This window comes from Natator depressus, chromosome 11 (assembly GCF_965152275.1).
Source record: "Natator depressus isolate rNatDep1 chromosome 11, rNatDep2.hap1, whole genome shotgun sequence".
NCBI lineage: Eukaryota > Metazoa > Chordata > Testudines > Cheloniidae > Natator > Natator depressus.
The window spans coordinates 35,404,362-35,420,820 of record NC_134244.1 but is presented as its reverse complement, the minus strand read 5'-3'; the positions used below and the strand labels follow the sequence as shown (position 1 = coordinate 35,420,820).

At 38.2% G+C, this 16,459-nt stretch overlaps 1 protein-coding gene across 3 annotated transcripts in view; it reads left to right on the top strand.

Annotated features, from left to right (window-relative positions):
- The window catches only part of COBLL1 (cordon-bleu WH2 repeat protein like 1), a 120,901-nt gene that overhangs the window by 99,007 nt on the left and 5,435 nt on the right, over positions 1-16,459 (top strand). For all 3 annotated transcript variants that reach the window (XM_074967455.1, XM_074967453.1, XM_074967454.1), the window contains 3 exons: positions 7,562-7,820; positions 10,402-10,487; positions 13,423-15,041. In XM_074967455.1, coding sequence (XP_074823556.1) covers positions 7,562-7,820; positions 10,402-10,487; positions 13,423-15,041 — 1,964 coding nt within the window. The remainder of the gene's footprint in view (positions 1-7,561; positions 7,821-10,401; positions 10,488-13,422; positions 15,042-16,459) is intronic.

Genomic DNA, 16,459 nt, shown 5'->3' with positions numbered 1-16,459 from the left:
AGACAATTCAGTTCTAAAATGAAGAATTAAGTCGGGTGTCTCTGACTTATTTCTTTAGCTGTAATATGCTTCTATCTTAGGGGTTTCGATCTATGTAGGATTTTCTTCATTTCCCATCACTGTAGTATCTGAGTGCTGCATGGGTGAATTAGATCTGTCAGCTTTATAGAATAGTCTGTTCTTCGTTCTTCTTAGGTTCTAGGAAGCTCTGCTTGTGGTATATGTACTTTTGTAAAATATAAATATCTTTCAAGTGATGATGAAATTTTTTTTTAAAAAATTACAGCATGCTAGCCTAATCTCTTCTAGCAGCTCATTCCACAGACGAGCCTTGTTGAACAAGAATGCTTTCACTCTAGCTCTCACACATTCTTTCTGGGTTTTATTAGCCACGCTGCCCTAGAGGAATGCAGCAGTTTACACAGGTCTTGGATAGATGGGTCTTGTCCAGTGGGGCCACACAGTCTTGAATTGGCAGTAGAAGCAGATTGTGAGCTAATAGAGGATGTAGTGCAAAGAGCTGATGTGATCAAGATTGCCTGTTCCACTGATAAGGCTACTGTATTCTGCACAAGTTGGAGCCCTCTGCATTGTTTCCAGCTTCAACCCCAGATACAGTAAATTACAGTAATCCATACTGGAGGTGATGAATGCATGAATTACCGTGGCCAAAACATTATAAATAAGGGTGGAACAAAATGTTATAGGAAAGTGAAGGTGGAAGAAGGTATTTGTTGATATTGTCACTTCCTAGAAATCTAGAGTTTAGTTTATGAGGGTCCCAAATCTTTGCATCACTTAGATAAATGGGAAAGCAAACACCTTTCATGGGAGTGGAAGGGCCTTCTGATTCCTCTGAGTGTTTTCTACTGTCAGTAATACCTTGCTGTTGACTGTCAAAAGCTGTAGAGAGGTATAAGAGTGGGCCTGAAGCCCACTGAAGGCAATGGGAAGACTCTAATTCACTTCAGTGGGCTTAGGAACAGGCCCAGTATGAGCACTGAGATATGGACTGTGCCTGCTGAGTGGGAAGCATCCATTGGTGGTGCTTTTGGCCCTTCTATGTCATGTTTTTGTTTTTAAGCCCCATTAAAATCCATCCAGATGTTGGAGAAGTTGCAAGATGGAGTTTTTTGTCAATACTTTCTAAGTAGATGCCACTGTACTACAGAGGCAGCTCTGCTACAGTTCCATGGCCTGTGGTTCCCATGAGGGAAGCCCAGCTACTCGCCCTGATATGGGGGTTAGGATTTGCCTCTAACAGGACACAGCTTTCATCTATTCCTATTTTAGTGTTTGTCTGAAAATTATGTAGCACATTTTGGTAACTACATAAATTAATAATAATAATACTGTATTAGTGTAAATTTGAGAACAGTTTTAACAATTCCAGAAACTTAATACACCTCTACCCCGATATAACATGACCTGATATAACACGAATTCATCTATAACGCGGTAAAGCAGTACTCTGGGGGGCGGGGCTGCATGCTCCTGCTGATCAGCGTGTCTGGCTCCGACATGCTGCTTGGCCAGGACCGAGGGGTTGGATAAGAGGCAGAGGGTCTCGGGGGACGGTCAGGGGACAGGGAGCAGGGGGGGGGTTGGATAGAGCGTGGGAGTCTCAGGGGGCCTGTCAGGGGGCGGAGATGTAGATAGGGGTCGGGGCAGTCAGAGGACAGGGAGCAGGGTGGTTGGGTAGGGGGTTGGGTCCTGGGGGTGATTAGGGACGGGGAGGTCTCTGGAGGTGGCGATCAGGGGACAAGGAGCAGGAGGGGCTTAGATAGGGGGTGGGGTCTTGGGAGGGGTGGTTAGGGGTTGGGGGTCTCTGGAGGGGGTAGTCAGGGGACAAGGAGCAGGGGGGGTTGGATGGGTTGGGGGTTCTGAGGGGTCAGTGAGGGGGTGGGAAGTAACTATTAATAACGAAAATGCTCAAGGCCAAAGCAGGTTTGGTATAACGCGGTTTCACCTATAACGCAGAAAGATTTTTTGGATCGCGTTATATCGGGGTAGAGGTGTAGTTCCATCCATTTGGTGTAATGTTTCTGAAACACTAATACTTTGAGCGTTGTCCTTTTTCAGTTAAGGTTTTGACTTAATGTGTATTCTGCGTTGTATCATATAAAATGGCTGCTGCTTAAATTTATTTGCTCATTCAATAAAGTAGCAGTGCATAATAGGTTTACCATATAATACCGGTCACAATGTAATGATCACTTGAAGGAATTTTTTTTTTTTGTTCCTGAAAGTAAAAGAATGTGTTTGTGCTTCTGTTAGCTATTCATTACAGTGACACTGCACTGTATAGTTTAAAACATACTAACATTTCCATTATAAACTGCTATTTTCAGAAGTTTATATTCTCTATGAAAAGCCCACTCTGGACTGAAAAATGCTTTAAAGGATTACACCTACTAGAAGAAAAATAATTAGAATGATTTTTGCGTTGTAAAACCACAAAAAGATGTATCTTCCTCTCCATAATGGTATTAGTTTCAATTCTGAACGTTTTTCTAGCCTAATATGCATAGTTCCTTTAGAGTCTTGTGGTTTAGGAAAGAAGAGTAAAATATCTATACGCATGTTAATTAACAATTATTGTATGTTTGCTACTCATGAAATTTAATTTAAAAAAATTGTAGGAATCTTATTGACACTCAGTAAAGTCTCCAAGGAACCTGAGGTCCATTAGGTCAGTAGCCAATGCACTGAAAAGAGTGATAGATTATAACTGGAGAGTGATGAGAGTACGTAACTCTCAATCTCTGACACTTTGGAGCATAATAGCTCGCTAAGAGATGTTAGACTATTATTGTATACCATTTAAATGGTACTCTTATTGACCCATTTGATTGGAATGTCTCCAAAGGAGATTTACTTTGTAAGGTCATTGATCTGTCAACTAAAAACTCTTCAGGTACCTTTTAGCCCAGTAGGCTGCTAATAGCTTGAAAGGAACATTGTTTAAACATCATAGCCTAATGTTTGCTCTGGTGAATAACATATTAAATATCTTGTTCATTTTCTGAGACTCTTTAATGGAAAAAAAGTATATATTTTTTATGCCTAGTGCACGTATGTACGTATTTTTGTACATGTACACACTTGTCCCAAGAGTAACACAAGTATAAATTGTAATAGACCGTTGCTAGCACAGGCAGCAGAGTGGAGACACAGCTGAGCTGTGCTGAGTACAAACTGGTTTGAAACCAGAGGGTACGTACTCAGCATGACTCAGCCGTGCTTCTGCTTCCCATGCTACTGTGCCTGTACTGCTCTTTATACTCTCACTAGCTCTCATCAAGCTACTGCAGGTATGTGTACAGCAGAGGAATCCCACCACTAGCTTATAGTGTAGACATAGCGTGTGTACCGCATACACACAGTGCATAAACAGTTTATTAAAAAGAAGAGAGGTGGCTTCAATTTTAGATCAAAATTAAACCTAGAAAACCAGGCATTTGGAACAAAGTCAGAAAACATAAACTGATCCGTCAGCCACCAGGAACGTATGGGTGTAACTGTGAAAACATGATGACACAGCTCTATTTATTATTTACTACTGTGACAGACCCAGACCAGTGGGGTACAAGAGTCTGGTAGAAGGCAAGTATACTGGCCACTGGATAATAGTTTCCTGTTCCCTGAGTGACCAGAGCAGGGGCTGCCCTAGAGCAATCAGGAACCTGTTAGAACCAGTTAAGACAGGCAAGCTAATCAAGACACCTGGAACCAATTAAGAACTTTCTAGAATCAATTATGGCAGGCAGGCTAATCAGGACACCTGGTTTAAAAAGGACCTCCCATCAGTTAGTAGGGGGGCACACAAGGAGCAGGGAGTGAGAAGGCATGCTGCGGGAGGACTGAAGAGTTCAAGTGTGATCAGGCTTCAGGAGGAAGATCCTGCAGTGAGGATAAAGAAGGGGGAAGGCCATGGGGAAGTAGCCTAGGGAGTTGTAGTTGTCACGCAGCTGATACAGGGAACATTGTAGACAGCTGCTATCCACAGGGCCCTGGGCTGGAACCCGGTGTAGAGGGTGGGCCTGGGTTCCCCCCATCCCCCCAACTCCTGATCGGACACAGGAGGAGTTGACCTGGTTTGTGAGAAACACCAGAAGGGAAGGTCTAAATTGGAAAGGGATCTGGCCTGTTCCCGACCCACTAGGTGGGGGACAGAGATTGCGGGGATAGTTCTCCATTTCCCCCATGCTGGCCAGTGATGAGGTTAGCTGAGTGGACGGCAGGTTTGAGCCACTAGTAAAAGTGGCCAAACTGAGGGCCGCTGGGAATCTCTGAGGCAAGCAAATCCGCCAATAAGCTCAGGACCCACCAAGGCAGAGGAGGAACTTTGTGACACCTACGTACAGCTATTCTACTACTACGCAGATGACTCGGTGCTTGGATGAGATCAGCTCATGGACCCAAAAAAAAAAAAATGTTGAAACTGAATCTGAGCAAAGATGGGTGTGTGTGTCATGCTGATGGGCAGAGCAAAGCACTTGAGTTTGCTTTCATGGTGTGATCTCCTTTGTTTCAAAGTACACACCACAAACTGGGTCTGTTCAGTCTATAATTTAGGAGTGCTCTTGAATTCCTTGCTGATAATAAGCTCTCACATAGCAGCATTTCACATAGCATCTCTGGGTGGCTAGGAGACTCCATCCCATCCTGGTGGATAACCTGGTCTTGATTAATGCACGACTCTGTCAACTTGCATTTGAACTACACGTTGACAATATACTTGGGTATGAAGCCCAAGGAAACAACCCTTAGAAAACTTCAACTAATGCACAACACTGCAGAATGTCTCCTCAGCAACACGAGCTGCCGTAAGCGCGTTGTCCTGTGCTCTCTAAACCAGCTTCCCATAGACCATCTAGTCAAATTCAAGGTCTCGGTCTTTACCTTCAGGGTGCTCAATTTCCTGTGCCCAGCGTATCTAAAAGATTGCCTCATCCTTCAGGATGAGGACCATGCCCAACAACTCTGCTCCTCAGGCAAATTGGAGCTTTCTACCTGCAGGGTAAAGCTCATGTGTGCAGGAAAGATAGCGCTTTCTTGGAGGCTGGCCCAAAACTGTGGAACAAATTCCTACTAGAAATGAGGCCCATCACAAATCTCACCACCTTTTTTGCTCCATGTGCAAGAAGAACTTCTTTCACCTTGTTTAATATAAACACGTAGCAATGTTTTTTTTTAAAAAAGCCACCAACAAAAGAGATTCCCCACCAAAACAAAATGCTACGCTTCATACATCATTCTCTCTTTGGGGAGAGGAGAATCCACATGTGACAGAAGTTAAACAATGTGACTAACAAGCTACTGGAAAGCCCTCTGGTATTACAGAGATGAAGACAGTATAAAATCCTATAGAATAGAATAGCAAAATGTGCTTGTCTGGCCTTCATGATTAGTTTTTAACCACAATTTGAGTTAATTCTGCAGTGACCATTTTATGTGATTAACTGAAACCTTTAATACTACTCAAAACTTTGCTGCTTCCAATTTTGAGTTTATCCTTTCAGGCTACGATTTAAACTGCTGTTCTGGATTTGAACTTTTCTCGGTCTTTACACAATTCTGTAATAATACTAGCTAACATGCTGTCCAGCCTGTGTTTTTTTGTAAGTCTGCTAGTTGAGAAAGGGCAATTCGTGATTTCTCCCTAATCTTTAAGAAAGGCATGTGCCAGGATCCTTGTGATTCACTTTTTCCATCACTAGTTACTTCCCCCTTAGCTCCCAGCTGCTATTTTGTCACCATTCTTATAGACTTCATTTATTTAGAGATTGTCTATAGTTGTACATTTTCCAAAATAGCTATTCTGGAATAGTTATTTCTGGAATAAATGTGTGTGCACATGCACGGTAGGTGCAGGTGGGGGAGTTATACCAAAAATAACTATTCTGCAATAATTATTCCACAAGTGTTTTCCTAAATTTCCAAGGTATAGCCTAACATCTTTTGAATAACAAACAGTACGAGCAGCAACACAACTGGTAGGCTAATTGTAAAGTCTATTTACTAATGTTTTTAAAATACTAATTGACATCAAATTGTAGAAAGGTTTGTGATAGAAAGTCAATGGGCCATAGGACATTTAGCACCTCTGAAAATTTAGGTGACTAATCTTGAATTTAGGAGTAGAACTGGGCAAAAAAATTTGGGTGAAACTTTTTTTCTTCTGAAATATCCAGATTCAGGTCAGCCAAATTGTGTCATGAATTGTTTCAGCAAAAAGAAATTTTGGAAATGCCAGGTTAGATTCACATGGTGGCAGTGCTGGGTGCTCCCCTCACACCCAGCCACCTGCTGGTTAGGATACTCACTTTGGAGCAGGGAATTGAACTAAGGTCTCCCACATTCTAGGTGAGAGCCCTAAGCACAAGGATATTTGGGAATGGGTCCCTCCGTTTCTCCAGCTGAAACTGTTCCACTAGCTATGAAATACCTACATATTTCAGGTCAGCAAGAGACAGTGCGAATAACTCTATAGCCTGGTGGTTAGGGCACTGGGCTATTGGGTGTAAGGGGTACGCCACCATGGATTTGTGAACCTAGGCCTTAATTTCCAAATTTCAATTTCCTTTTTTAAAGTGCCCAAAATCAAAATGAAGGTTTTTGCTTGACCCAAAACGAAACAATTCTGACTTTTTGGTTTGCTGCAAAATGTTTTTAAAAAAATCAGTTTGGAGTTGATCTGAAACAATTTCTGCCCTCTCCCATTTTTAATAACTGCCAACAAATGGGAAATTAGTTATTTGCACAGCCTTATTTAGGAGCCTAACTTTAGGCACCCTAGCCTTGAAAATTTTATTATGTCTTATATTTGGTCAAAATTGATAGTTACACATTTTAGTTAAGTTACATTTTAATTGAAGTACTGTTACATTTTAAAATGCATTTAATGTAACATTACATATTTGTTGAATTCTGTCTGTAGTATATGCAGCCACAGTATATGCTAAATATCAGAGTACTCTTAAGCTACATTTTGACAAATTCAAGGTATTCCAGCTAAGTTTTGATAACTCTTCGGTGGGTCCCATGCCAATCAGTGGCAAATCACCCACTGATATGATTGGGACTAGGTTTGGGTCTTCTATCTGTTCTTAAATCCTCTGGGCATACTACTTTTGATCTAAAAAGTTGTATATTTTTAAAGCTATATATATATGTATATATTTAAAGCTGAATTTGAGAATAACAAACGGATTTATCAGAAAAAAATAAGAGATTTGATTAACATAGAATTGATATTTTTCTAGTACTATGTTTATTGCTAAGTACTGCAGATATTTAAAAAATTAATTCAATACTCATTTTAAACAAATTAAGCTTCTCTGTAGCATTCACAGATATAAAGGAATATGGCGAATTAAATAGGAAAGAACTATATAGTAAATCCCCTAGAAATTTAAATTTTGAGTCAGACTTTATGTATTGTGTGATTTTTTTTTTTTTCGGAATTTTTTTTTCAATTTACTACTCTAATTATAAATGTTTAGATGTGCTTTGTCCCTTAATATTTACACTCTGGGTGATTGTTCTGTGAGTGCAGCTGGAATTTGCTCTGAATATAGCCTGGAGGAGATCAATGAAAAGGAACAGAAGAATGTACAGCACAAAGAGGAAAGTCAAAGTGCAGATACTTCTCTTATGACACAAGAGGTTTCTGCCTCCTTCATTTCTACTGATGTACCACTAGATACTGAAAAAAATGATTCTGCTTCATCATCTTCAATTCCTGGCAGTGGCTCTGTAGATAACTTTCAAAGTTTCAAGGAAGAAAAACAAGAAAATATGAGCACAGATGGCAAGTAAGTACTCTTTGTAAGAAAGAAAGGGGGAGAACAAATAAACAAAATCATGAATGCTTTTTCATTGCAAAGAACAGAATAGAGATTTATAAGAAAGTGGCATGAGATTAATATTTCTAAACTCTCATTTCCTTTCTTTTCTAATATAACAAGTTCATTACACAATAGTTAAATGTGGTTAAAAACATAACCACATAAACATTCCAGGCTAGTCTGTTTAGGGCCACTTTTCCTCACTTAATAAATAAAAGGCAGCTATGTTCAGATTTCACATAGTAATAGAAATTACAATAGATTAAAATGTTCCTTCATTGTTAATTATTATTTAAGCAACAGTCACCTTCATTGACTAAAGTATGAAAACTAGAAATCAGGTCAGTTAGCTGTCATAACAGAAAGGACTGCTACAATATTATGCTGACAATTTTGGGGAGAACAGGAAGAATGGCCTTCGCTGGATAAATGCTCTCCACTTTTATGGTCATAATTCTCAGTTGTTTTTTTTATTTATTGTTGTGTTTTCTTGTCTTTTACGCACAGGTTTTATCCATCTATCCTCAGAGAACACTGCTAATTCTCTCTCTTCTTTTACTTAGGAAAGATGTAAATATCTCAGTTTTCTTTAGAATTTTTTCCCTTTCTGATACCTCCTCAGTGTCTGACTTTGCTCTTCAGCCTGTATAATAAACTACTTGACTCAGCCGGCTTCTAACATAAAGTAGTGCCTGCTGGAAATGAAAGCTGATTGGCTAGAGAAGTTCCATAATATTCATTTAATCTACTATTCCTCTGTTCCCCAAGGGATGAAAGTTGGCCATTCTGCCCAATTTAAATTGGGGAAAAAAGCTGCTTTTTTTTTTTTTTTTTTTTAACACTGTACTGGAGCGAACATCTGTGAGAACTTGTAGCATGCAGTCAACTCCAAAATACTGTGAGGGTTTTGATGAGAGCTGGGCAGGACATGTTTTTCCCATCCCACTAAACTTTTCAAGATTTCAAAAAGTTTCTGTTTGAACATCAAATTGAACCCAGGACCTATTTCAGTTTTTTGTGGGGGGGAAACAGGGAGAAATAGAGAGAGACTCAACCCAGAAGAGCCAGTAGCCTGGTAGTTTCTCACCTGGTGTATGAGAGAGGTTTAAATTCCTGGTCTGAAACCTTGGTCTCTCACATCCCGGGTGAGTGGCCTAACAACCAGGCTTTTGGGTATTTTGGAATGGGTGTCTTTCTGACCAGAAATTCCATCCTGCACCTGAGAATCCTGTCCTGATGAAAGTTTAATTGAAATTGGTATTTTTCCATGACAAATTTTGATTCTGACAAAGCAGCATTTTCTGATGGAAAAACTTGCTGAAAAATTCCTGACCAATTCTAGTCTTGAGTTTGATCTCCACATTCTTTTTAGTCAGTCTGGGGCCAAGAGGGCCTTGCAGAAATCCCTACTCTGTCCTCTACACTATATAATTTTCTTGTTAGCTAACAAAATATCATGTTTTCTCATTGCCGCTACTTTTGGTAAGAGGAAAAAAAACTTGTGTTCTACATGGACAAACGTTGTGCCTGATTCTCAGCTGTACCAAAGCTCTGCTTAGTGTAGCTTAGGAGAGCGGTGTGCCAAAGTGGCTTTAGGACTTCTTGAACTCCCCAATTTCCAGGACTATTGAGGGCCAATTTGGTCTATTGTGTATTAGAGCAGCCACAGGTCTGCTCTTAGTTCTGTGAGCCTGTGGGCCTTATGTTTTGAGCATAGAAGAATTATGTATACTTGCAAAATGTATATCATGCATAGTAATATGCCGTGCTCCTATTTCTTTTTAGTTCTTCATGATGTTAGGATAGTTCTCAAAAGTGTAAAGAAAATATTATCTGTGCTTTTTTAAGAAAGAATTATGCACTGCACAAATTCAGACTTCTGTGGTTTTATGATCGCAAGGTATTCATGTATGGAGTTCAGTTTTTTCCCTTTTGCGGCAACATACTGTATATACAATGTGATGGACAACATCCAGAAAATTACCTCAACAAAAGAAAAGGAGTACTAGTGGCACCTTAGAGACTAACCAATTTGTTTGAGCAAAAGCTTTTGTGAACTTTCACGGAAGCTTATGCTCAAATAAATTGGTTAGTCTCTAAGGTGCCACTAGTACTCCTTCTCTTTTTGCGAATACAGACTAACACAGCTGCTACTCTGAAACCCCTCAACAAAAGAATTAACATTTTGAGCATGATCTTGTGGGATCCTGAACACCTCTTGAGTGGTTTCACTGGAAATTGTGTGCTCATCAACTTGCAGAGGTTACTCGGGGCTATAAATTGGGGGAGAGAATTTTGAAAAAAATTCACGTAGTGTTGCACTAAACAGAAACTGCATATGCACTGTGGTGTGTAAAGTATCATAGCAGCATTTCCTCTTAATTTTTTTTAATAATATCTGTTGAATTTTTCCAGTGTTTGGCAGAAAGATTTGATTATTTTTCTCCATCTGTCTTTGGAGAACGTTGCCAGTTCTCATATATCTTTTCTGTGTGTTTACTGAAATAGTGATATTAGCATAAATAATGTACTGTGCTGTGTTTTGCAGAGGACCACACAGTAAGATAGACAGTGCACAAATTACATTTGAAAATGACAAGAAGTTGGGAATATTGGATCCAAACAAAAATTATGGTGAGTTATTCTGACTAATTTTTTACTAAATAAGAAAAATTCTTGTAACCAAAGTTGAGAAGAATTTTTGTTTCCAAGTTAATAGAACTTTCATAGTCAAAAGCATCTAAAACCACTTTATGAAGTACAGAAATTTGATACAAATAGAAGCTACTTATGCACATGCATTCAAATGCAGTAGTGTCTTGATACTTGAAAATTGTTCCAAATATAGAAGAAATTGTTCCAGTCCTAGGTTACAAAGTCTCACGACATCAATCTGTGGCTGACATTGTGAAATCACTTTCAGAATGAGTAAGACACTGTGGTTGCTGTAATTTAAAAAATCAAAACAGAAAGAAACCCTTTATTTTACATTGCAAAAGCACACGGATTGTAATTGAACTGCAGTGTGACTCAGGACATAGATTTCCCGGTACATTGCTTAATAGCACTCCCTGGCCAATTAAATTGCACCAACAGGCTCTGAAGGAAATCCTGTTTAGAATAAATCTGCTGGATAGATGGTGTCTTCTATGCTAAACCTTCAGAAGGAGAGATTTAAAGCAGACAGGTGCAGTGAAGAATGATCTCTGTAAAAGAGAGAAATTATATTGGTCTGAATTATATTGCTAATCTAGCAACAGGATTTTTTTTTTAAAAAATGATGATGTCAAATGGTATTGGAAGAGCAAAACATTCAAGAAAAAATTCTCATCCCCCAATTAGCTTTTTGTGGCTTTACTGGCATGATGAAAAGTTGAATTTCAAGGTTAATAGCATCAAATGAAATGACAGGCACCTTGTTTGAAATATACAGGAATGAGAACATCTAACGATGGTAAACTAAATTCCTTAAATCATGTCAGTTGGATTATTTTTAATTGTGGAAGTTGCTATTGCCAGGATGTTTAGATGTAAACCTGAATTTGAGCTTATTTTGTTTTTGAGGTGTTAATGCAAAGATTTAGTTATCCAGTACACATGTAGTAAACTTTACTTTTAGATTATTGTTAACAAACAAAAGAGGATCCATCATTCATGTATGTAGTATAAAAAAAGTTGGCCATAGTGGTTTCATTGTGTATGTAAGATCTGAAGGACTGCAACACCCTTTTGATTTATCAGCCCATAATGGGTCCTTCAGAGACAATCAGAGCTTCTCTACACTAATGCGCAGGGTTGATCTAAGATACGCAACTTCAGCTACATGAATAGCGTAGCTGAAGTCGACGTAATTAGATCTACTTACCTCGGCGTCTTCACTGCGGTAAGTTGACAGCCGATTCTCTCCCATCGACTCCGCTTGCGCTCCTCATTCTGTGGAGTACCGGAGTCGACGGGAGAGCACTCAGTGGTCGATGTATCACGTCTAGTATAGATGTGATAAATCGACCCCTGCTGGATTGATTGCTGTCCGCCAATCCGGCGGATAGTGTAGACAAGCCCCCAGACTTACGGTGTATGTTGCACTAGATGGATGAAATTAATGGTTTTGTGAACTTGATGAAATAATTGCCAGTTATGCACCCGAGATTGCTGAAGTACTATTGATTTTTCTGAAATGGTTAAAGATTTTCTCACATGTGTGTGAACATAGAGGATCTCTTGTCAGTCATGAATTCATTTTGTGAATCTGGTGAAGACAACATTGGTGCGTTCCTGCAAATATTCATTAACTATTTGATGATAAAGAAAATGAAACGACCAAAGTTAGTTAAACTGTGTTTTGTTTGTGTTGCAAGTTATTTGTAAATCATTTCATGAATCTGACTGTGGAACTATGAACAAAATCTATTAAATTAAACTTTTCTTGTTCCCATTGTAATCCATTGTTGCATTACATTGTTTAGAACAATGTAGAATATCCCAATAATGGTTTCTAATATGTTAATTTTTGAATTTATCACAAATATCCTGTCTGAGAGGAAAATCAAGTTTAATTACAAAACTGCATTATGACATTGTGTTTGTGGAAATATGTTGTTTTGTAGGGAAGCAAAGGCCCTTCCACAGTTCTAGAAATGGATCATTCATTCCCCTAGAACCCATTACTTTCATGATTTCATGAACCCATTACTTTATCCTTTGTAATGTAACAAATACACACATTAAATTTTGCAAATATATAATCTTAAATAGTTGCACTCCTTCAGATACATGATTGAGTGTTTTTATTAATCCAATCTACTTTGTTTTTTCATATTTATAATTCAAATAATTTAAAACTAGTAAACTGCTATTTTTAATACACATAAAATACGTCAGGGAGAGACATTTATTTTAAAAAAATCATTTGAACTTAGGATAATTAATTTTATAGTAATGTGTTTTAAAGTGAATTTTGGAAAGGTTCAGATGTGATTCATATCCCCAAAATTTAAGACAGGCCACTTTAATATACACTCCTGGAAAAACAGATATGCAGTAATTGTGTTGCTCAAATATTTTTAACTGCATCAGTACAGAAATGCTAGAAACATCTGGCAAATCACATCTTTTTATGTGAAGAAATATAGTAGGTACACAAACAGCAGAGACACGGGCCCAAACAAGAATTGCAGGGTATAATCTTGAATAGTCCTTACCAGTTTGTAGACCATGAGCTATTCCTTATATATAATGGAATGAAATTCAGACATCCTTCGTGCCCCAAAACCTTAAGTGGTCCCTAAACAGGCTTGGCCGTCTGGTCTATCCATGACACCAACAGCCTCAGTATTACTACAGTATTTTTCATTAAAAAAAATATTAAATTGGAAAAATTACCAGTACTAATCAAGCTAAAATATCTTTCTAGTGTCTTGAAAGGGTATAATAAGGGAAAGTTTATTATTTCTAAGGAACCATTTCTAATGGTAAAAGAAAATGGGGGTATCGGGCTTCATGATTTAAACAAAAAAGTCAGGCTGTTTGAAATTCATATTAGTTGAGAAATATATTTTTTCTTTTAAAGATCATAATGGCACAAGATTCCTTCCAGCAACCACAGGAGAAAAAGAAAATCAACGAAAGATGGGAGAAATTAATACAGCAGATGTCAGAGAAAAAAATAAGCTTGAAGTTGAGAGACTATCAAACTGCCAAGAGTATAAAAATGACATCTCTACAAATCAGAATGATAATCCTCAAGTGAATCTAGGAATACAAGATCAGAAGCTAATTCAAACTAACATGGAGATAGTAAAAACTCAGGATGTTGCAATTCAGACAACTCCATCTGATAATAGTTTTGGCAGGACTACACTAAGTGAAATGATTGTCCTTCAAGATTGTGAGTCATCCACCTTCAAAGGAGTAGCCCACATGCAGAATTTGGATATGGACAGTCCATCTTTGCAGTTGATGAACAAGGTGCAAGAGTCTGTAGAAGTTTCAACAGAATTCAACCATCAGAGACAAGACGCTGCAGATGACAAAGCAATTCCCATACAAAATCAAAATAATATATATGAGAATGATAGTAGTTTTACCCCATCAGAGAGAGCTCCAAAAAGTGCAATTAATTCTCCTATTAAAGGTTACCCACTTTATAGACAAGACTTCAAACCTAAACCTAAACCCTCTAATGAAATTACAAGAGAATATATCCCCAAAATTGGAATGACTACTTATAAAATAGTGCCTCCAAAATCTTCGGAAATATTGAAAGGTGGTGAGTCAGATGCTATGTCAGACATTAAGGATCAGATTGGAGTCACCTTGGAAATGTCCCCACAGTCAGAGAATTCAAAAGAATTTGGAGTGCAAACTGAAATCCTTAGGGTTTCAAAAAACACAAGTCAGTCAGAGTCTGGTTTAAAATATGAACCTGCTTTGGCAGTGAATGATCAGCTGCACAAAACTAACAGAATTACTGACAGTGTCTCAACTTCTGAACTTGGGGTTACTACTGAAAGCAAGCACATAAAAACAGAGGCTTCCAAACCCAATCTAGGTAATGGCATAACTCCATTGATGCTAAACTCAGGTAACACAAATTCTTCACCTGAGACTCAAGAAAAATCAAGTGTTTTCAGTCCTACAACGAAACCTAGTTCTTTTTACTTACAGATGCAAAGAAGGGCTTCAGGTCATTATGTAACATCTGCAATTGCCAGAAGTGTCAGTGCTGCTACAAGTCCTACTCAAAGAGAGGCTATGAATACAGAGAGAGAAAAAAATTTGACATCATCAGATCAATCTTTTTTTCCTTTACATAAAACATATAATTTCCCTGCTGAATTAGATGAAGAAAAGGTTGATAATGAGAAAAAAATTGACACTTCTACTTCTGTCAAAACTGCTAAACCTTTGAGTTTCCCCTCCTGTCAGCCAGCAACATTGAACTTAAGAACTCTTAGAACTTTTGCAGTTCCAAAACCATATTCCAGTTCTAGGCCATCCCCCTTTGCTCTTGCTGTCTCATCGGCAATCAAAAGATCACAGTCATTCAGTAAACCACATACCATCAGTAGCCAGCCATCAAAAGAGGAATCTTCTGTTGAACTATCCTCAGCACCTTCCACAGGCGATGTGAAGAACCAATTTTTACAGACCTTAACAGGAGGTTCACAACATAGTACGATGGATAAGGTACATTTTACAAAATTTAATATTTCTTGAACATTAATCATTATCTATTTCACAGAAGAGTGAGATTCACTCTGTCCCTTCTTTGAATAGTTCACAAATATTAGTAGGCTTTGGATTAATAGCATATAAACATCTAGTGGGTGCATTCTGCTGCAACAGCACCATATACAACATTTCAATGGAATATAGGAAAAAGAAGTAATCTTGTCTTGTACGGAGTTTATAGAGGATACTTATATTAAATGAAATTTTTCAGCAAAATTGAAAATGCTGAGAAATAATTTTGTCTTACCATAATTAATAATGTCTCAAACTTATAAGCAAAGAAAAAATAACTGGATCTGGTTTATCTATGCATACCTATTTTCATATTCAGAGTTGTTGATTTTGTTTTTTAAAAAGTACCATGCGTAAAACTAGTTTTTACTTACTTAATTTTTGAGTGATGTCCCAGAATAATCGTTTGAGGGACACTGAAACAGGATATCTGTAAGGATGCTGATTATCTTCTGGTATGACTAGCACAAGTCAACAGTATTATGTAACCTGACTGGCATCCAGGGGTTGAATTGGAAAAGTAGAGTTAGTGGAACTCTTCAAAAGTTTGCCCTGTATAATGTCTATCACTTTAGATGCTACAGTGAGATGCTAATGTTGGTTGATTGTGCAGATATTCAAAGTAGGATCATGCATGCTTCCTGGGATCAGCTCCTTCACGGAATCAAATGTCCTATTTGTACACGTTGGACTTGGGAACTCTTGAGTGGCGGGGAGGGAGCAGTGGTCTTCTCCCAAGTCTACCCACTTGTGGCCCCAAAATGAGCTGTTACTAAGAGTAAATTGTGTAGCTCATCATAGTATGTTTTTTTAAAATGTTTTAATGAGTAATTAAATATTTATCAACATTGACATTTAAAGTATCATAATTGGGCTGTAACACCTACTCAGACGAATGGGGAAGTTCATACATTTGAGCTATTATTTCATGTATTCTGCAAATTCAGGCAGATGTCACTGCTTCAGTTGCATTCAGTTCACATTTTGAAGGTTTTTTGTTTTGTTTTGTTTTGCAACAACAACAGCTATATTTGCAGATAGTAAAAGCTGAGATTTCGGAGAGCAACTGGGCAGCTTGGGAGGGGCATCTATACTATGCAGTGGCCTAATTCTAGCCCTGCTGGCATCTGTATTTTTGTATGATTAAGTTGAGAGTATGAATTCAGTTCTAACTATGTGAATATTCCTGGAAATCTTATACCATTCATCTTGTGGTAAAGCAGTATCTGTCTATTTCCTAAGGCTTTGTAGTCCTAATAAGGAACTTGCAGGCATAGAAATAAATTTGTTTGATATTAATTAAACTACATGAGATGATTATGTGGAGAATTTTATAGACATCTTGGGGAGAAAATTCCCCA